Source organism: Oncorhynchus clarkii, chromosome 6, assembly GCF_045791955.1.
Source record: "Oncorhynchus clarkii lewisi isolate Uvic-CL-2024 chromosome 6, UVic_Ocla_1.0, whole genome shotgun sequence".
Classification (NCBI taxonomy): domain Eukaryota; kingdom Metazoa; phylum Chordata; class Actinopteri; order Salmoniformes; family Salmonidae; genus Oncorhynchus; species Oncorhynchus clarkii.
In genome coordinates this window covers 54,696,609-54,718,534 of record NC_092152.1, presented here as the reverse complement: position 1 = coordinate 54,718,534, position 21,926 = coordinate 54,696,609, and the positions used below count along the sequence as shown (strand labels likewise).

At 43.0% G+C, this 21,926-nt stretch overlaps 1 protein-coding gene across 1 annotated transcript in view; it reads left to right on the top strand.

Moving 5' to 3' along the window:
* The window catches only part of LOC139411293 (putative palmitoyltransferase ZDHHC13), a 29,638-nt gene extending 8,001 nt beyond the window's left edge, over positions 1 to 21,637 (top strand). The window contains exons 3-17 of the mRNA XM_071157410.1: positions 12,267 to 12,389; positions 12,585 to 12,662; positions 13,768 to 13,912; positions 14,086 to 14,150; positions 14,325 to 14,487; positions 15,011 to 15,136; positions 15,423 to 15,556; positions 15,970 to 16,070; positions 16,696 to 16,820; positions 17,050 to 17,112; positions 17,293 to 17,386; positions 17,667 to 17,750; positions 17,867 to 18,024; positions 19,907 to 20,004; positions 20,156 to 21,637. Coding sequence (XP_071013511.1) covers positions 12,267 to 12,389; positions 12,585 to 12,662; positions 13,768 to 13,912; positions 14,086 to 14,150; positions 14,325 to 14,487; positions 15,011 to 15,136; positions 15,423 to 15,556; positions 15,970 to 16,070; positions 16,696 to 16,820; positions 17,050 to 17,112; positions 17,293 to 17,386; positions 17,667 to 17,750; positions 17,867 to 18,024; positions 19,907 to 20,004; positions 20,156 to 20,294 — 1,696 coding nt within the window. The 3' untranslated portion in view covers positions 20,295 to 21,637. The remainder of the gene's footprint in view (positions 1 to 12,266; positions 12,390 to 12,584; positions 12,663 to 13,767; positions 13,913 to 14,085; positions 14,151 to 14,324; positions 14,488 to 15,010; positions 15,137 to 15,422; positions 15,557 to 15,969; positions 16,071 to 16,695; positions 16,821 to 17,049; positions 17,113 to 17,292; positions 17,387 to 17,666; positions 17,751 to 17,866; positions 18,025 to 19,906; positions 20,005 to 20,155) is intronic.
* Positions 21,638 to 21,926: the final 289 nt, after the last annotated feature.

The window sequence follows — 21,926 nt, the reverse complement described above, 5'->3', positions numbered from 1 at the left end:
ACCTTTGAAAAGTCAGGCACAAACCTGTGGTACCATCCAGCCATACCCAGAAACCGCTGAACAGCCTTGAGGGATGTGGGAATTGGGAATTCCTGCACGGCTGCAACTTTGGCTGGATCTGCATGGATACCTTCAGCATTAACCACATGACCAAGGAACTTGAGTTCTGGCAGACAGAAACGACACTTCTTCAAGTTCAAGGTCAAACCTGCAGCCTTTAGTCTGTCGAAGACGGACTGAATGTCTTGCAGATGATCCGCAACAGAGGAGTAGATTATGATGTCATCCAGATAAACAAGACAATTTCTACCCCTCAGATCTCCCAGGACAGTCTCCATCAACCTTTTGAAGGTTGCTGGAGCATTCTTCAAACCAAAAGGCATGACTTTGAAGGAGTACAAACCAGCAGGGGTGACAAAGGCAGTCTTGTCCTGACTAGCGTGATCCATTGACACCTGCCAATAGCCACTGTTCAGATCCAGATTACTAAAGATGGATGCTCCTGCCAGAGATTCCAGTATGTCATTTATGTTTGGTAGAGGGTAGGCATCGCTTTCTGTTATGGCATTCGGCTTCCTGTAGTCCACACAGAATCGATATCCACCATCTTTCTTAGGAATCAGAACAACCGGAGAAGCCCATCCGGAAAAAGAAGGTTCCACAATTCCATTCTCCAACATGCTTTTGAGCTGTTCATTGAGAATTGCCAGTTTGGCGGGGGACAGCCTGTAGGGACGCTGCTTAATGGGGACCTCATGCCGGGTATAGATTTTGTGTTTGAAGACGGTTGTGCGGCCGAGTGTAAGAGTACAGACCTCACTGTTCACGTCCAACATCTGGGATAGCTGCCACCTTTCATCATCCGACAGACATGCCTGTTCCACTGCTTGTTTGATGTAGAAATCAGCATCAGGTTTGCTTTTGCTCTCGGATAGAAGGCGGTAATCAGGGTGATAGTTGGGTTCTCAGACTTCACTGGTGGAACATGTTTTTGTCTTTGTCTCTTTATATTTTCTCTGTCTCTGACTTGACCTTGTCCGGACTCTGCATAATGTAGCAGGCTCCAACCTGAAATCAGTGCATTACCAGGTTGAAATGGATGAGGCTGAGAATAGTCAGAGTGCAGCCGATAGGAGGGTTCGGACATCGAGATGGTCAGTCCAATGAAGAACAGGAAGTCTAGGCCAAGGACTACAGCAAATGCAAGGCTTGAATCTGCAAGAATAGCCACAGGAAGGTTAATAGTCTCACCATGCAGCTTTATTATTATACTAATCCAGCCCAAGGGAGTGGTAGGTTCTCCATTGGCCAAGTACAATGGTCCCTCCTCCCATGTTCGTAGCTCCTCATGAGGTAATGCCATGTTCTGCCACAGGGCCTCTTGCATCAGGGTGTAAGATGCCCCTGTGTCGATTGTGGCCTTCCCTCTCCAGTTCCTAACAGTCAGAGGAACCAATAGTTGTTGCGGAATAGGAATAAGACCGCTAGCTGTGCTGTCTAAAGGCTTCATGGTGGGCATTAAGGCTGACCCAATTGTATGCAAGCCACCACGCCTGTCTAGACTTTCAGTCTTCGGTCCTTTCTGACCTTTTCCTGAATCCTGACGCTGGACATAGAGCGGGCAAGAATCTGGAGGATGTTGAACTTTACACCTCCAACACACAACTGGACATTTGTCCTGGATCTTGGGTACCAATATCTGAGACGGTTTAGCCCCAAGAGAGTTATGGGTATACTGGGATGAGGGAACGGGGTTTTTAGTTTGGAGGTGGTGCTTCCAGTCCTTCTCAAACTGAGTCCCAAGACGCACCAGATCATCCACATTTTGCACACGTTCTCGAAGTTGACTAGCAAGGCGGGGAACCATGTTAAGAAGGAGTTTGACCATCTCCTGCTCAGTAATGTCAGCCTTCCATCTCCTACATAGAACTCGATAGGAGAAGGCAAAGTCCCGTATTGGCTCTGCTTCACCCTGGACTCTGTTACGAACACGTTCCGCCAGTTCATCCCCATAGTCCTCTGAGAGGAAGGCTAAGAGGAATATTTTTTGAAACTCCTCCCAGGTTGACACATGTTCACGGGCTATCTCCCACCAGTCTCTTGCTGTACCATGGAGAACACTGCGGAGGGTGGCAAGAACCTCCAAGTCAGTAAGGGGCCGGATAGAAAGGAAATCATTACACTTAGATAAGAAAAACAGTGGATCAACATCATCTTCTGGGCTGCCAAAAGTGGGAAAAAGGAGTTTGATAGGGAGGGAGCGCTCTAGAGGAGGCATGACAGTGGCAGCGGGAGTTCTGTTGTTTAACAGTATCTTCAGAGGGGTTTTTGTAGTACTACCTGTTCCTATTACCTTACTGGCCAAGCCAGTGGCAGAGGTAAAACCTAACCTGAGGGAGGTGCAGAAGATGTGTCCAGAAGGGAAAAGCACTGCATTACCTCCTGGTGCAGCCCTTCCAGTTGAAGGTCTGTGGCCTTCTGTGCTTTTTCCATCTCATTAACGGTGTCCTTTTGAGTCTGTTCAATCAAAAATCGTAGTTCCCCTGTGAGAGAGTTCTTCATGTCCTCCATAACTTCCTTCAGATAAGAACACACTCCCTTCACAACAGAGGCTGACTCTTCTGCTCTCTGTTTTTGTTCCTCCTCAAGAAAGATTATGACTTGATGATGGTTAGTTTCCATTTGTGTTTTGAACCGGTGCAGTTTTCCTTGAATATCCTGATTCAGAGAATCTTGTAAATATTTCTGTCTCTGAACAATTTGTTGTTGGTTTTCCTCCATTTGACAGGGAAGGTAATCCAACCTCCGCTGCACATCTGTCTGATGAGCCTCCACACATTCACTGAGTTTGCGAATGTCGTTCTCCTGCATTGTCAAACTATGATTGGTGTGTGTCCATTGATGTTCCAGTTGTCCAGTGATCACAGAGACACCTCTCCCAGTCTCTCTGGACAGGGTAACCGGAAGGGTTTGAGGGGAGGGTAATGGTGGAGATGTTATAGGTGAGCCAGAAACCTGGGGATTAGAGTCAGTGCTATCCAACTCCATTAGTTCATCAAGTCCTTCCACAATGAAAGAATCCCGAACATGATTACCATCAGGTGTGTCCACATTGACACAGTATGGGGTTCCAACAAAAGACATGATTCAACCTTGTGTGGATGGTGTCATGGGTGTTTCTCTTCAAGTCCCTGTTCGGGCGCCAATTCTGTAGCGGTATTTATTAGAGAGGGGTAAAGAAAGATTTTGTTCGGGCGCCAGGCAGGTATTAACCATGCCGAAAGGAAAAGAGTAGACTAGAGAGAACCACTACCAGACCCACACACATCAGCAGAAGAGACTGCCTAGAGTGTAGCCTGTTTACCAGATAGCCAGTGGAGAGAAAAAATAATACACACCATATAAAACCCACATCACAGCACAGGGGTAACCCAAACAAGAATACCTCATACAATAATACTAATACTAATAATGGCATAGCAATTCAACAGCAACTTCATACAAGAACGAACCCAGTCATCAACATAGGATTTGCAATAATCTGTATTATTTTCTAGTGGATGAGTGCAAAGGGTATGAATGTGGGGGGTGTCGACACAACAAAGGCCTTAAAAATGTCCACAGTCTTCTCAGCCACATGTCATTAGTACACCTCAATACAGTTCACATAACAATACACAACTTGCCAGCAATAACTAAAATGTCCAAATACTTCTGGCAGGGCAATAATAGTCCAGCTCTAATGAACTTCAATAGGAAATGCATTGGAAAAATAGAGTCTGTTGCAGGGTAAAGCACTGGAACGATAGAGGGAAGAGAAAAAGAGAGATCTTAGCTGTGGTCTTCAGGCGTGCAGGTGTACTGTCTGACTGTCCGATGGTTTGTATGTTAAAGCTTCGCAACAATGTTGCTACTAATCCATGCGATCCATAACGGGCGTGGTCCCAAACGAAAACAACCACGACCTAGAGCGATTACACCGATGATTGAGTTAAATACTCTATAAACTACACACGCTGAAAACAAACAAAACTTCTGCAGCACAGCACACACAATCAAACTGTCGCGCCACCAAAGAGCTCCTCCCCAAAGAGCTGAACGAGCTCTCTTTATTTTCTCCTTCCTTACTGCTCATGCGCTCTTAAAGTGGCAGTGCACGGTGAAGGCTCCGTGCAGATTTCGCCACAACATTACCCCATCATTTCAAAGTTGAATTATGTTTTTAGAATAAAAAGGAAAATCTGAAATGTCTTGTTTCAATAAGTATTCAACCTTAAATAAGCACAGGAATAAATATGTGCTTAACAAATAAAATAAAATAAAATGTTATGAGTCACATGCGCCGAAAACAACCAGTGTAGATCTTACTGTGAAATGCTTACTAAATAAGAGTTAAGAAAATATTTACTAAATAAACGAAAGTAAAAAAAAATAACATGATGCTATATACAGGGGGTACGGGTTGTGTGGGGTTACGGGTTAGTAGGTAATATGTACATTTTAAGTAAGGGGTAAAGTGACTATGAATAGATAATAAACAGCAAGTAGCAGCAGTGGAACAAAAAAGCCATTTGATTAACTGTTCAGCAGTCTTATTGCTGGGGTGGAGGGGGGGGGGGGGGGTAAAGCTATTAAGGAGCATTTTGGACCTAGACTTGGTACTCCGGTACTGCTTGCCGTGCCGTAGCAGAGCGAACTGCCTCTGACTAGGGTGGCTGGAGTCTTTGACAATTTTTAGGGCCTTCCTCTGACACTGCCTGGTATAGAGGTCCTGGATGGCAGGAAGCTTGGCCCCATTGATGTACTGGGACGTACGCACTACCCTCTGTAGCGCCTTGTGGTCAGATGCCGAGCAATTGCCTTACCAGGCAGTGATGCAACTAGTCAGGATGCTCTCGATGGTGCAGCTGTATAACTTTTTGAGGACCCGTGCCAAATCTTTTCAGTCTCCTGAGGGGGAATAGGCATTGTCATGCCCTCTTCACAACTGTCTTGGTGTGTTTGGACCATGATCATTTTTTTGGTGATGTGGACACAAAGGAACTTGAAGCTCTCGACCTGCTCCACTACAGCCCTGTCGATGTGAATGGGGGCATGCTAGGCCCTCCGCTCTAGGATTTCACCATGGGGCCAATGTGACAGTTTAATGGCTGTGATAGGAGAAAACGGATAAACAACATTGTAGTTACTACACAATACTAACCTAAGTGACAGAGTGACAAGAAGGAAGCATGTACAGATGACAAATATTCCAAAACGTGCATCCTGTTTGCAACAAGGCACTAGAGTAATCCTGAAAAAAAATGTAGCAAAGCAATAACCTTTTGTCCTAAATAATAAAAAAATATGTTTGGAGCAAATCCACTAAAACATTGCTGAGTACCTTTCAGCAGGACAATACCCGAAAACACAAGGCCAAATATACACTGGAGTTGCTTACCATGAAGACAGGGAATATTCCTCAGTGGCCGAGTTACAGTTTTGACTTAAATCCCAGAGAGGTGAAAGTCAGTTTTTCACAATTCCTGACATTTAATCATAGTAAACATTCCCTGTCTTAGGATGCCCACTTTATTTTAAGAATGTGAAATGTCAGAATAATAGTAGAGTGATTTATTTCAGCTTTTCTTTCATCACATTCCCAGTGGGTCAGAAGTTTACATGCGCTCAATTAATATTTGGTAGCATTGCCTTTAAATTGTTTAACTTGGGTCAAACGTTTCGGGTAGCCTTCCACAAGCTTCCCACAATAGTTTGGGTGAATTTTGGCCCATTCCTCCTGACAGAGCTGGTGTAACTGAGTCAGGTTTGTTAGCCTCCTTGCTCGCACACTCTTTTTCAGTTCTGCCCATAAATGTTCTATGGGATTGAGGTCAGGGCTTTGATGGCCACTCCAATACATTGACTTTGTTGGCCTTAAGCCATTTTGCCACAACTTTGGAAGATTGCTTGGGGTCATTGTCCATTTGGAAGACCCATTTGCGACCAAGCTTTAACTGATGTCTTGAGAGTTCGCTTCAATATAACTACATAATTTTCCTACCTCATGATGCCATCTACTTTGTGAAGTACACTAGTCCCTCCTGCAGCAAAGCACCCCCACCACATGATGCTGCAACGCCCGAGCTTCAAAGTTGGGATGGTGTTCTTTGGCTTGCAAGCCTCCCCCTTTTTCCTCCAAACAACAATGGTCATTATGGCCAAACAGTTATATTTTTGTTTCATCAGACCAGAGGACATTTCTCCAAAAAGTACAGTCTTTGTCCCCATGTGCAGTTGCAAACCGTAGTCTGGCTTTTTATGGCGGTTTTGGAGCAGTGGTGTCTGTCTTGTTGAGCGGCCTTTCAGGTTATGTTGATATAGGACTCGTTTTACTGTGGATATAGATACTTTTGTACCTACTTCTTCCAGCATCTTCACAAGGTCCTTTGCTGTTCTGTGATTGATTTGCACTTTTTGCATCAAAGTACATTCATCTCTAGGAGACAGAACGTGTCTCCTTCCTGAGTGGTATGATAGCTGCGTGGTCCCATGGTGTTTATACTTGAGTACTATTTTTTTGTACAGATGAACGTGGTACCTTCATGCGTTTGGAAATTGCTCCCAAGGATGAACCAGACTTGTGGAGGTCTACACATTTTTCTGAGGTCTTGGCTGATTTCTTTTGATTTTCCCAGGAGGTCAAGTGGAGGCACTGAGTTTGAAGGTAGGCCTTGAAATACATCCACAGGTACACCTCTAATTGACTCAAATGATGTCAGTTAGCCTATAAGAAGCTTCTAAAGCCTTCTATAATTTTCTGCAATTTTCCAAGCTGTTTAAAGGCACAGTCAACTTAGTGTATGTAAACTTCTGACCCACTGGAATTGTGATAGTGAGGTGAAATAATCTGTCTGTAAACAATTGTTGAAAAAATGATTTCTGTGATACACAAAGTAGATGTCCTAACCGACTTGCCAAAACTATAGTTTGTTAACAAGACATTTTTGGAGTGGATTAAATGGACTACACCAGATTTGCCAGTTCTTGCTGTGAGATGTTACCCCACACATCCACCAAGGCACCTGCAAGTTCCTGGACATTTCTGAGGGGGAATGGCCCTAGCCCTCACCCTTGATCCAACAGGTCCCAGGCGTGCTCAATGGGATTGAGATCCGGGCTCTTCCCTGGCCATGGCAGAACACTTACATTCCTGTCTTGCAGGAAATCACGCACAGAACAAGCAGTATGGCTGGTGGCATTGTCATGCTGGAGGGTCATGTAAGGATGAGCCTGTAGGAAGGGTACCACATGAGGGAGGAGGATGTCTTCCCTGTAACGCACAGCGTTGAGATTGCCTGCAATGACGACAAGCTCAGTCCGATGATGCTGTGACACACCGCCTCAGACCACAAAATGATCCAGCTCCAGAGTACAGGCCTAGGTGTAACGCTCATTCCTTCGACGATAAACGTGACTCCAACCATCACCCGTGGTGAGACAAAACCGCGACTCGTCAGTGAAGAGCACTTTTTGCCAGTCCTGTCTGGGCCAGCGACGGTGGGTTTGTGCCGATAGGTGATGTTGTTTCTGGTGAGGACTTGCCTTACAACAGGCCTACAAGCCCCCAGTCCAGCCTCTCTCTGCTTATTGCGGACAGTCTTAGCACTGATGGAGGGATTGTGCGTTCCTGGTGTAAATCTTTGTTAGTAGTTGTTGCCGTCCTGTACCTGTCCCGCAGGTATTATGTTCGGATGTACCGATCCTGTGTAGGTGGTGTTACACGTGGTCTGCCACTGCGAGGACAATCAGCTGTCCATCCTGTCTCCCTGTAATGCTGTCTTAGGCGTCTCACAGTACTGACATTGTAATTTCTGTCCCTGGTCACATCTGCAGTCCTCACGCCTCCTTGCAGCACGCCTAAGTCACATTCACGCAGATGAGCAGGGACCCTGGGCATCTTTCTTTTTGTGTTTTTCAGAGTAGAAAGGCCTCTTTAGTGTCCTAAGTTTTCATAACTGTGACCTTAGTTGCCTACCGTCTGTTACTGTCTGTCTGTTTGTGTCTTAATGATTGTTCCACAGGTGAATGTTCATTGTTTATGGTTCATTGAGCAAGCATGGGAAACAGTTTTTAGACTCTTTACAATCAAGATATGTGAAGTTATTTGGATTTTTATGAATGATCTTTGAAAGACAGGGTCCTGAAAAGGGGACGTTTCTTTTTTTTGCTGAGTTTACATATGAGATGGGTGATGTAATATTTACAAACAATTAAAGTGACTACAATACTGTAGAATAGTATAGAGTAATGCAAGATACGAAGACATTTATTAAAGTGGCTAGTGTTTCATTTCCTAGTGATTCCTAATCTGTCTATAGGCAGCAGCCTCTGTTGTGCTGGAGATGGCTGTTTTAACATTCAGTCGTGTAGTATAGAATACAATACAGTATATACATCTGAAATGGGTGATGCAATATGTAAACACAATTTAAAAGTGACAGATACCGTAGAATAGTGTGAAGTGTGGTTTATACATATGAGACGGGTAATGCTAGATACTGAACATTGTTAAAGTGGCTAGTGATCCCTAATCTATGTCTATAGGCAGCTGCCTCTAATGTGCTCGTGATGGCTGTTTTGCAGTCTGTCAGGCAATGCATTCCGTGAAGAGTCGTTCATAATCTAGACCTCGTTTGAAATATTTCAATAAATAATCGTACAGTAATCTGCAGCACTCAGTCATGTTGTCAACAAGGCAGCATGATGCATAGTTAAGATAACATGCATCTCTTTTCCCAAAAATATACACTACCGTTCAAAAGTTTGGGATCACTTAGAAATGTCCTTGTTTTGGAAAGAAAAGTAAAAAATGTTGTCTTTTTAAAGTAACATCAAATTGATCAGAAATACAGTGTAGACAGTAATGTTCTAAATAGCTATTGTAGCTGGAAACTGCAGATTTTTTGATGTACGCTTACGTAGATATTCCAGAGGCCCATTATCAGCAACCATCACTCATGTGTTCCAATGGCATGTTGTGTTTGCTAATCCAAGTTTATCTTTTTTTAAAGGCTAATTGATCATTAGAAATCCCTTTTGCAATTGTTAGCACAGTTGAAAACTGTTTTGCTGATTTTAAAGAAGCAATAAAACTGGCCTTTAGACTAGTTGAGTATCTGGAGCATCAACATTTGTGGGTTTGATTACAGGCTTCAAAATGGCAAGAAACGAAGAACTGAAGGCTATTCTACCTGAGAAATTGCCAAGAAACTGAAGATCTGGTACAACGCTGTGTACTACTCCCTTCAAAGAACAGTGCACACTGGCTCTAACCAGAATAGAGTGGGAGGCCCTAGTGCACAACTGAGCAAGAGGACAAGTACATTAGTGTCTAGTTTGAGAAACCGACGCCTCACAAGTCCTCAACTAGAAGCTTCATTAAATAGTACCCGCAACACACCAGTCTCAACGTCAACAGTGTAGAGGTGACACTGGGATGCTGGCCTTCTAGGCAGAGTTCCTCTGTCCAGTATCTGTATCTGTGTTCTTTTGCCTATCTTAATCTTTGGTGAATGGCACGACAGTGGGCCTCACTGTGACGAGATCCTGATCTCAGGCCTCAGGATCTCGTCGTCTGTGTATTCAAATGACCATTAATTTTTAAAATGCAATTGCGTTTGTTGTCCGTAGCGTATGCCTGCCCATACCATAATCTGTGGTGGAAATTCTAACCAAGCGAGAGAGACTTTATTTCTTCAAACAATCATTTTTTAATATTGTTTTAATTATTGTAATAATGAAGCTGGTCATAGACCACGCTTAAGTGTTTGCCGAGAGCCCAACGAGCAGAACTGAGACACAGTATTTTATAGTTAAGAGACATCCTCCTGAATACGTGACAAACTGCAGATGTCTGAAATAGGTCAAAGGTTAGGATTAGTATGTGAGAAAGGAGTATTCCCCCAGCCAGATAGCGTTTACTGTGAAGACTTTTCCAATTGTGAGGAAACCAGGGTTTGGCCCCTAAGACGAGGTTCCTCCCATCAGCCGTCCACACCAGAGACATCTCCTCCCTGGTAGGTCACAGTATACAAACACCAACTCATTCTATGGAATGCAGGCTGTAGGTTTTTCTCTCCAAGCCATCATAAATCAATTGCCAGCACCAAGCCCCAGAGGCCCAACTCAGTCCCACAGACACAGATGAGAGAGTACTGAGAAACCTTATTTGATGCATAAACAGTATGAAATATAAATGACATGGATTTTCTACCATAAACGCTACTTTCACCTTGGGGCACTCTGTTCACAACATTGACATCAGCAAACCGCTCGCCCACAAGACGCCGTACACGTGGTTGCCGGGTTGTGAGGCTGGTTGGACGTACTACCAAATTCTCTAAAATGTCGTTGGCGGCGGCTTATGTTAGAGTAATTAACATTAAATGAAATTCTGACAAAAGCTCTGGTGGACATTCCTGCAGTCAGCATGCCAGTTGCGCACTCCCTCATTGCACACTCCCTCATAACTTTTGTGTGTGATAAAACTGAACATTTTAGCGTGGCCTTTTGTCCCCAGAACAAGGTGCACCTGTATAATAATCACGTTGTTTAAGCAGCTTCTTGATATGCCACGCCTGTCAGGTGAATGGATTATCTAGGCAAAGGAGAAATTCTCACGAACCGGGATTTGTGTGTTTTATGGAACATTTGGAACATTTCTGAGATCTTTTATTTCAATGCCTGAAACATGGGACCAACACTTTACATGATGCATTTATCTTTATGTTCAGTGTAGTTTTTATTGGGAAGGCAGATTGCTTTTGATTTTTTTAAAAATGTATCACTTTTGCATGTGAAAATACCGAATACTAGTGTTTAACCTACATCACTTTTGTTTTAAGCCGACTTTGCTGTTAGCCAGAATAGGACACCTGGCTCATGGCAGGCTGCCCGCTACGCCTGCCCGGGCCGGCTTAAACGAATCCCCTCCTTGATACCAACAAATAATGGTGTTTCTCATATCAAAATGAATGACTGAGCACAGAATGCAACCCTATGCGTTCCACAAATAGAATATCAAACCGAGCTCAGAGTGATGTCGTTCAGAATGAGTTCTCCATAAATTATCACGTGACAGCTGTGAGCAGCCAGATTCATCCCTTAACCACACTGGCTACTCAGCTGCTTTAATCCGTCCGTTGTTTCTGCGCATCTCCATCAGTTTTTAAAATGTTATTTAGCCGTGATGATGAGTGGGCTGTGCAGAGAGTGATGGGTTTTCTTAGTTGTTGGAGCGGTTGCGCAAAGTGGATACTTTTTTTTTATTTTGCTTGTAAGACCAAACGGGCCAGTCTGACTTCGCTTTCACGCTGTCTCTGGAGTTCCACTGCCAAAGAGGAAAACGGAGCACCGTGACAGTCGTGCTTGACCTTTTACATCACTTAAAACCGTGCGTTTCTAGCCCAAGCCACTCAAAAGTTATGCTCTATATTACCGGAGCTACTGTACTTTCGTCCCTTTCTATGCGAGTTGGTGCACATTTTATATACTTTTATAAACCATGTTGCGGGGCCGTTTTAAACTACTAGCGAGCTGCGAATAGTCATGTTACTGTTTAGTCATGTTACTTTGGCTATGCACACATTTGGATGGCACAGGGAAATTGATAGATAGCTTACTCAGGGATGTGCATATGCCTTCGTAATATAATTCAGAATCAAATCTGTCAATATTTCTGGTGTTCCTTAAATTCTGTTTGGTGCCAACATTTTAGTCATTTATTAGATGCTTTTAACCGGGGTGACTTACATGGGTGACTGCATACATTTTCATACTTTTATTTCCCCGTACTGGTCCCACATGAGACCATGTGTTCGGTTTTGTTCCTGTGAAAATCCTGCATCCTTCCGGTCAACTTCTCTCTCAAACTCAACATCTCTGTTCTCCAACCAGACCATGTAAATGTCATTGTAGTCAAGCATGCTAATAACTAGCATAACTTTTCTGACCAAATGCAGAAAAGCCATGGCATCAATTTATGAACATGACTAAATACTTACCCCTAGTGTCAGTACATAGATATGACATGACAGAATCTTGTAGCTTACCACTAGTTGGAAAAATGGTAACCTCATTTAGTGTACCAGATTTTCCTTTTGATTCATGCTTATATTCCAGTACACCTTCCAGAATATTTTACCAGGGATCGATCGATGGATAGAAAGGTGTGTTCTATGTGTGAGTGGATCTATTTTCAATATATTTTCCCCCTTGGATTCTAGGTTTGGTATCCTGGACCGATGTAAGGAACTGGTGGAGGCTGGTTACGATGTGAGGCAGCCTGACAAGGAGAATGTCTCCCTCTTACACTGGGCAGCCATTAACAACCGCGCAGAGGTGGTCAAGTAAGGGCTCTACATCAAACACGTGTCTGATTTAGGAATGTAGTTTTACATTTAGATTTTGAATGTGGAGTTTGTTTTCTTACAAACAACAAGCCAACGTCATTCCCAAAGAGGAACCCATGCTAAGCGGAAGATTCCTGTGCAAAGACATTGGTAGGTGTATTTTTAAGATGTCCGTTCAATGCTCTTCCGTAGGTATTATATATCCAAAGGGGCCGCCATAGACCAGCTAGGTGGTGACCTGAACTCCACACCCCTGCATTGGGCCATAAGGTAATTGCTTTGTTGGTAGGCAAGGTCACCCCTCTCTATCCACCCTTACAGTTTCGGTCAAATATATTGGTACCCTTACATGATTTACTATTTCTTCTCAGACACGTTTAAATGGAAAACTTGCATTGTTCACAAGTGTATTTGTTTGATCCACTTCAAAGTAAAAAAAATAATAATTGGCCTGGACTAAATTATTCAAATGAATTTGGTTGGAGGCAAGTTCTCATTTACTGTGTCATAGAGCCAAACAGGGAAATGGTTCCAATCATTTTTTCCATATGGAATTTTTTTAAAGAAGCGCTTAAAATAAGGGCTGTGTTTCGTGTACGCTTACCCTGGCGTGATGTTTGGTGCTTACCCTGGCGTGACGTTTGGTACTTACCCTGGCGTGACGTTTGGTGCTTACCCTGGCGTGACGTTTGGTGCTTACCCTGGCGTGACGTTTGGTGCTTACCCTGGCGTGACGTTTGGTGCTTACCCTGGCGTGACGTTTGGTGCTTACCCTGGCGTGACGTTTGGTGCTTACCCTGGCGTGACGTTTTGATAACCAGGGAAATCTCTCTCGGACAAGGGGACTTTTCTCATTATATTTGCCTATATTTATCATCAAAGTAGACCTCATGCAAGACTACAGTTCCCTGCAAGCTCCTGCACGTCATCTCTAGCTGACACCTTTGCTAACAGGTATTGTCAATTTAAAACTTGCACAAGACAGTTCACAGAATTGTCAATTTTATTAATTACTACATTTAGCTAACATTCAATTGTTAATCCAGAGATTCTTACCTTTGCCTCAAAGGCAAAGTCTCGTCCAGATCATTGCATTTATAGTCCTTTATGGTAGCCACATTAGCAACAAATTAGTGTTTTTTTTTGGGGGGGGGGGGGGGGGGGGTAAAATAAAGGCAAAATATATTGATAAGTCACCTTATCCTAGAGAGATTTACACGGTTATCAAAACTTCACGCCAGGGTAAGCACCAAACGTCACGCCAAAAAGCACCAAGCAATGCAGGTGTAGAAGCACGAGATCTGAGATATGAATTGTGTTATGGGGTACATATCAATGTGGTTTGGTGATTTTATGTTTGGATGTCTGTGGACAGGCAGGGCCACCTCTCCATGGTGATCCAGCTGCTGCGGTACGGAGCAGACCCATCTATGGCAGACGGGGAGGGCTACCGCAGCCTGCATCTGGCAATCCTCTTCCAACACATGCCCATAGCAGCCTACCTCATGGCCAAGGGACAGGTGAGACTCTTTCTCTCTTGCTCTCTTTTCCTCTCTCAGCCACACTCATTCTCACTTTTATTCTTGTGCTTTCTCATTCTTACTTTCTCTTTTATTCTCCCTTCAGTCTAACATTCCCTTTTTTTTTTTTTTTCAACGAGTGTTTATTTTTTTAAACATTTTTTCTGTTGTAGGAAGTTGACCTTCCTGACTCAAATGGGCAGACACCCCTGATGTTGGCAGCACAGAAAATCATTGGGTACGTTTCCCTGCAACCCAATGATTATTTGTTTCTTTTCCATGTATTCTTACAATAACATATGTCCTCAATAACTGGCCTATTAGGCTGTTTTGGTAATGTACTACTTAAAAAGGTCATGGTTAGTGTTAGGGTGGGGATATCTGAAGTCAATAAACTAATAATTGAATGCAGGCCCGAGCCCACTAACTTCCTGATGAAATGCAATGCGTCGGTGAGTGCGGTGGACAAAGTGAACAGGAACTCTCCGCTGCACTGTGCCGTGCTGGCGGGAAACGTGGACGCTGCACACGTCCTGCTGGAGGCCGGGGCTAGCGTGGATGCCGAGAACGCCAACGTGAGAACCTGACCTCACACACACACACTAATTAATCCTATCATAAATGTGAGCTCCTGGAGGACACTGGCTGCCATATAGCGATGGGTTGTCTTCACACACAGTTACACACCTCTGGTTGGGGGGGGGTTATAAATTAGTAGACTAAATCGATACATGCATCATACTCAGGATGTTACTAACATATAAGGCTCTGAGATACATGTGTTGGCCTATTTTAAAAGTTGAACATGTGCATATTTATTTGCTATTGTAAATCAAATTTTATTGGTCATATACACATGGTTAGCAGATGTTAATGTGAGTGTAGCGAAATGCTTGTGCTTCTAGTTCCGACAGTGCAGTAATATCTAACAAGTAATCTTAACAAATTCACAATGACTACCTTATACACACAAATGTAAAGGGATGAATAAGAATATGTACATATAAATGGATGAGCGATGGCCCTAGTGACTATAGTGTGTGAGGTTAACTAAGGATTGCGAGTGTGACGATGTGACTGTTGCGTTCGTCTCCTCAGGGTCACACTCCCATAGACCTGGCCCACCAGGTGCACAGCCCCCTGCTCATCCACATGCTCAACCACATCAAGCAGGAGAGGATACGCTCCAGCTCCCGCTGCCTGCGCCTAGTTAACCGATACAGGGTATGGACACCACAAACACACTTTTCCTCTGCCTATGTTACTTCAACACACAGGGTGTGTGGGGCACTACACTTTCGTATCCTCAACAAATGTCTATGAGAGATGTTAAACCATATTTCCAGTATTGTGTGTGCGACAGCATAAGGGAGAACAATAATTAACCTCTTGCTTAAAATAGAGATCCCAACGCTGCAGTTTTCCTCACATTGTGGTTGGAATTAATACTAGTATTTCTCTTTTTAAAGATTATTTACGTGATTATCTCTGTGTCCTGGTCTCTGTTTAGGTGTGTCTTCAGTTTATGTTCAGCGTTGCTGTGCTGGGCAGTTTGGGAGCGATAGCTGACTTGAGCTCAGAATCCTGGCTGCTAAAAGGGGTTCTGCTGGCCTGTGTGATGGCTGTGGTCAACCTGGCCCAACGGTGAGAACGCACATTGGCCTGCCCGTGGTCAATTCAGTAGGCGAGACCACACACCATCACAGCGGTTAGGGTTGATCAGCTGTTATGAGTGTTCTTCAACTGCTAGTTAACTGAGATGCATTGAGAGATCCGCAGTGCACCCCATGTCGAGAGCTCTGTTGGTATTACTAGGGACCTCCCGCAAGATGGCGCTCACATACTGACTAGTAGTAGCCTGCTTTTATTCATACTGTCCGTGCTTGGTTCTGTCAAATCTCCCTGGGCAGTCGTTTGCTGGCACGACTGCTCATTAAGTAGAAAATGTACTCTCTAGGAGCATTTATGGCACAACGCATTTTTAATTTTCATTCAAGACTTCTATTAGCTGAAACAATGTTATAACGTATACAATAAGTGTGTGTGTGCACTTGCAGGCAGTTGGCGAGCCAGGCCCTGCAGTCGCTTGTTCCTGCTACAGCTCTCATGGCGTCAGTCTTCTGGATGCTGGTCACCTGGTGCCTGTGGTTCCTGCCTGATATCCTTTAACACAGGGCCTCTACTGACACTCGCACTCCAACCCAGCACAGCACTCTACATTCTGTATTTGCCCGGCATGTAACACTGTACTAAATCAACACATAAAAAGCTCCCCTGTCATTGACTGTCCTAGTCCATCTCGGTCTAGTTAAATCCAGCCCATTCTAGTTCAGCCTAACCAAGCCCATCTCTTTAAGGGGAGCCGGAGCTCCTTCCTCCTTGCATACTTTATCAGATGGCGGGGTACAGTGTATACAGGGGAGAGAGCACGAAAGTATAGGGTTCGGGTGGTATTTTCTACCCATGCTGCTATGGGCAATATGTGCTTGAGAGGCTGCAGCACTATCGCTGCGCTGCGCTTTTGCGCCAAGTACATCTCGGTCCAGTGTCATGGTTTGTGTTAAAGTAGTTAATGCAATATACTGTGTTTCATACCCATAAAATTGAAATCTGGACCTGTCAGTTGTGTTTTCTTTGTTCTTCCCCTCTAATCAGGGACTTATTTAGTCCTGGGACACTAGGTGGGTGCAATTGAATTATCAGGTAGAGCATGACTTCCAGGATAGGTTGGAATACACCTACTGTATTTGGTGTGACGTTATGTCCTTAACCCGTCTCCCTACATTGTCCCAGTGCCACGGTACAGGTGTTGTTCACTTTCAACGCCACAGCTCTGCTCTACTACTACCTCCGCTCCTGTAGGACTGACCCCGGCATCGTCAAGGCAACCGAGGAAGAGAAAAAGATGGTAAGGAGCAGGACATCGGGAGAGGCGTTGTTTCATCACTGTTTAAAAAATAAAAATAAAGATTTAATTTTTAAGACTGCTAGAAAAACATTATGGACAGGTCACAACATTTACCCGGGTCAGGCTCGAGGGGTAGTTGGCATGTGACATGGCATGTGACATAGCTGCCTATCTACTTCAGTGACATGGATGTGATTTTGATCTTGTTGGTCTTCCGTGTCTCCAACAGAATGTGGTGTTGCTGGCAGAGGCGGGCTGCTTGGACCCCAGGATCTTCTGCACTTCGTGTATGGTAAGCCAAAAAGGACCAAAGTAGGCCGGTCACATTCCAACACATTTACTCAAACCATAGCTATTAGCGGGATACTGAAGACTTTCAATTAACAAATATGTTTTTGTTCAAGCTTTCACATGTTAGGAAATGTGGTGATATGAAGAACTGCTGATTGGTTGTTGTTTTTCGGTTATGCAGATGAAGAAGCCAATGAGGGCAAATCACTGCTTCTCCTGTGACGCCTGCGTGGCAAAACAGGATCATCACTCCATCTGGATCAATGGCTGCATAGGTAACTAAAACCACAGAGCTTATATATTTGTCTACCGTATATTATAGATATAGTTTGTAGGATAATCTACCCTAAGCCTCAATACGCACTAATAGGTTTGTGTAGTGGAATACAATCATTGTAGTGGCAGTCAACTAGTATTTTAACACTTGGAAATATAGTATTCTAAGATTAGCTGACTCAAATACACAGCCAGCATTAGCCACTTTGTCAGCACCAGAGTTATACGTTTTAATGACCAAGTTTTGGTCTTCTTTCCACCCATCCTTACTTTCTTCAGGTGCCAGGAATCACCACTTCTTTGTTCTCTTCCTGCTCTCTCTCTGCCTGATGGGAGCGTGGATGTTCTACGGATGTCTCATGTGTGAGTGACAGTCTCAATTAGTCACGTAGACAATAGTACTTTATTGCACTTTATTTGTGTACATTCTTAAGTAAATGCATTATCTTCTTGCCTGACATTCTCGTGTGTGTTGCCAGACTGGTCAAAGCACTGTCCGCTGCACTACCAGGAGGAGGGTGTGTGGGGTGTTATCTCTGCCCTGGTGGGCTGTTCTTCCTGGGTACTGGGCATCTTCTGTCTAGCTTTCTTCCATACCGCCTGGGCTTCCATACTACTGGTCATACAGCTCTACCAGGTAACTGTGTGTGTGTTTTTTGAGGTCGACCGATTATGATTTTTCAACGCCGATAGCGATTTATTGGAGGACCAAAAAATGCCGATACCGATTAATCTGGCAATTTTTATATTTATTTATTTGTAATTATGACAATTACAAGAATACTGAATGAACACTTTTATTTGAACTTAATATAATACATAAATAAAATCTATTTAGTCTTAAATAAATAATGAAACGTGTTCAATTTGGTTTAAATAATGTAAAAACACAGTGTTGGAGAAGAAAGTAAAAGTGCAATATGTGCCATGTAAAAAAAAAACGTTAACGTTAAACGTTAAAGTTCCTTGCTCAGAACATGAGAACGTATGAAAGCTGGTGGTTCCTTTTAACATGAGTCTTCAATATTCCCAGTTAATACGTTTTAGGTTGTAGTTATAGGAATTATAGGACTATTTCTATCTATACCATTTGTATTTCATATACCTTTGACTATTGGATGTTCTTATAGGCGCTATAGTATTGCCAGCCTAATCTCGGGAGTTGATAGGCTTGAAGTCATGAACAGTGCTGTGCTTCAAGCATTGCTAAAAGCTGCTCGCAAACGCAGGAAACTTGCTGTTTGAATGAATGCTTACGAGCCTGCTGCTGCCTACCACCGCTCAGACTGCTCTATCAAATATCAAATCATAGACTTAATTATGATATAATATAAACACAGAAATATGTGCCTTATGTCATTAATATGGAAACTATAATTTCGAAAACAAAACGTTTATTCTTTCAGTGAAATATGGAACCGTTCTGTATTTTATCTAACGGGTGGCATCCCTAAGTCTAAATATTGCTGTTACATTGCACAACCTTCAATGTTATGTCATAATTATGTAAAATTCTGGCAAATTAATTACGGTCTTTGTTATGAAGGAATGGTCTTCACACAGTTTGCAACGAGCCAGGCGGCCCAAACTGCTGCATATACCCTGACTCTGCTTGCGCAGAGTCAGGGTATATAATATTGCCTGCTAACATGAATTTCTTTTCACTAAATATGCAGGTTTAAAAATATATACTTGTGTATTGATTTTAAGAAAGACATTGATGTTTATGGTTAGGTACACTGGTGTAATGATTGTGCTTTTTTCGCGAATGCGCTTTTGTTAAATCACCCGTTTGGCGAAGATGAAGTAGGCTGTGATTCGATGATAAATGATTATATGCAACGCAGGACAAGCTAGTTAACTACACATGGTTGATGATATGACTAGTTTAACTAGTGACTATGTTAAGATTTGTTTTTTTTATAAGATAAGTTTAATGCTAGCTAGCACCTTACTGTGGCTCCTTGCCAAGGTAATCGGTCGACCTCTATTGTGTGTATGTAGTAGCTAAATGATGCTACAATAAAACCTCCACTGCTACAACTGTAAGTATGTTGTATTTGAATAACGTCTTGAAACGCTGTTGTCTCAGAGCTGTTAAAGAACTACTGCATTACTATGTGCACTCGCACTACATACACTATATGATTTTCTCGTTTTGCTCGAGCTGCCATTGTTTTTCCTGTGTGTTTCTTTTGATTTGCTCAGAATCAAACGCTGTGTGTATTATTCATGATTGATGTGTTGAAGCCGTCTTGCTGCTGCGCCTTCCCCAGGGCAGTCCCCCCTGCTGGGGCCCCACTCACACTGAGATGTCTCTCACTGCCTTAATGATGCCGGGCTGGGAGGAGCGCTGAACTGCTATTTGCTTTAGTCTTTTTTTAGGAAATATTTAAACGGATGCATTATTTATCGTTGTTTTATCATTTTTTTACGACTTGTAAGCCGAAGTGACAATTTGGAGGCATAGTGGCATTTCTATTTTAGTTAGACGTGTGTCTGTGTGTCTGTCTGAATAGATTGCGTTCTACGGCCTGACCACCGCAGAGAGGGCAAACCTGATGCTTCGCCAGAGGAAACTCCCACAATCCATCTCCCTCAGACAGAACCCTTACAAGTAAGTGGTCTTCATCAGGCTAACCTGCCGATTCTGTTTACTTGGTGACGAAAGCAGTAAGCAGTGTTCCCTCACACTATTTAGGTTTGTAGCCCAGTGCTTCTCTTTCACTTTCTCCATTCTTCTCTTTTCTCTCCCTCTCCCTCCATAGTTTGGGTGTGGTGCGTAACCTGGTGTCATTCTTCCAGCTGCGTTGCTGTGGGCTGTTCAAGCCCGCCATGGTCGACTGGACCCAGCAATACCCACCTGGCCGAGACCACATGATGTTCGGCCACCCCGACATCGTCTGACCACACAGGGTCAGAGGGCAGCTAGGGCTGGGTCCACGGTCGTTCTGGACCAAACGGATTAAGCTTATTTATTTTTTAATCTTTTGTAAATTTTGGACAGCCTGTGAAGAAACACCACTATAAAGGGAAATAACATGGAGGAAGTTGTACTGACTTTTTTTTATTTTTTTTTATGTGTTTGCTTTTTGTACAGACTACTGCTGCCTTATGCTGGTATATATTAATGAGGGGGAAAAATGAACATTTGAAATATAATTTGTGTGAAGTCAAATTAGCCTTAATATGGCTTAAATTGTATATTAAGTTAGTCAGTGTTTTTATGAATATAAATATAGTTATATTTTGATCAATGTGTTTTTTATGAAGAATGATCTTTTAAATGTCTGTTTTACAGTGTTCGCAAGAGGCTGTGAGTGTTTTTAGATTGAAGGACCAACACCGTAGACAGTTTAAGCAAAGCATTGCTTTGTCAGTCACTGAACTCTTTTGATTGGAGCATGCAGTGCATACAGTTTCTCTAGAGCAGTTTTTCTAATACTGGTACTGTACCTCCTAAGTATGCTCATTTTCTATCCAGCATCTCTCGACAGTGGACACACAAACCATTGCTGTTTCCGATTCCCTCTCCCAGAGGTGTGTGTGCTCGTTCACTCCCCCTTGTGTATTTAGAAGGAATGAACGGGTGGAAGAAATATGGTTGACAGTGTACTGTTGGCAGTGCTTTTACATCCATTAAGGGTGAACTAGTGCCCACTATTGGGAGAAGGCAAGGAATCAGAACTCAACCCATATCTCAACAATCCAATATCCAACCACCATCCTACGAACTATGCTCTTCTCTTTCAGCCTTAAAGCAACCGTCTGAGATTTCCAGTCATTTCGATTAATGACAAACTGTCTTATGTTATCGTAACCAAAACGAAAGACCCATTACTCCATTTAGTTATGTTTTTATTATCATATTAGGACTTTATATGCTAATGTATAGCTTCAAGTCATGCTAAGAAATGTTCTCGTGGAATATCATTCCGACAGATAGAAATCAAGTGATATTTCCGTGTGAAAATGTCATGGGATACATTTGATTCACTGTTTACATTTTTGTGTTGAAGTCACACTGATGGTATGCACGTCTTACAGGGTGTGGCTTTGATGAGACTGGACAGTTTTTTTATTATGTTTGACCTGAAATGTCATGTGATGATATTAGCATCCAGGCTATGTTGCTTTTTTTTCAGCTTTTTTTTTCTGCATAACCACATGAAGTAATGTGCCATTGTAACCCGCTGCACTGGATATTGGAATAAAGCATTGCAAGTTGGTTTTTACTATGGCGTCAGAAAGCCTTTTGAGTTCGATACTGTATGTGAGCTTTGATTTATGTCCCCATGACTGCTTATGGAGAGATTTGGTATCTTCCTGTTCCAATCGATCTTGCATAGCCCATGTGAAGGCGTGGTAAGTAAAACTTTAATTGACCTTTTTTATTTATAATTTATATGTTGCTATTCATTTTCATATTTTGCTAAGCCTCTACTAAGTCAGGCTCCCAATTTACTTATGTTATCCACACCACAGGAGACTGTTTTAATGAAACGAATTATGCATACCAAGACCTCTTTAATTGAAGCC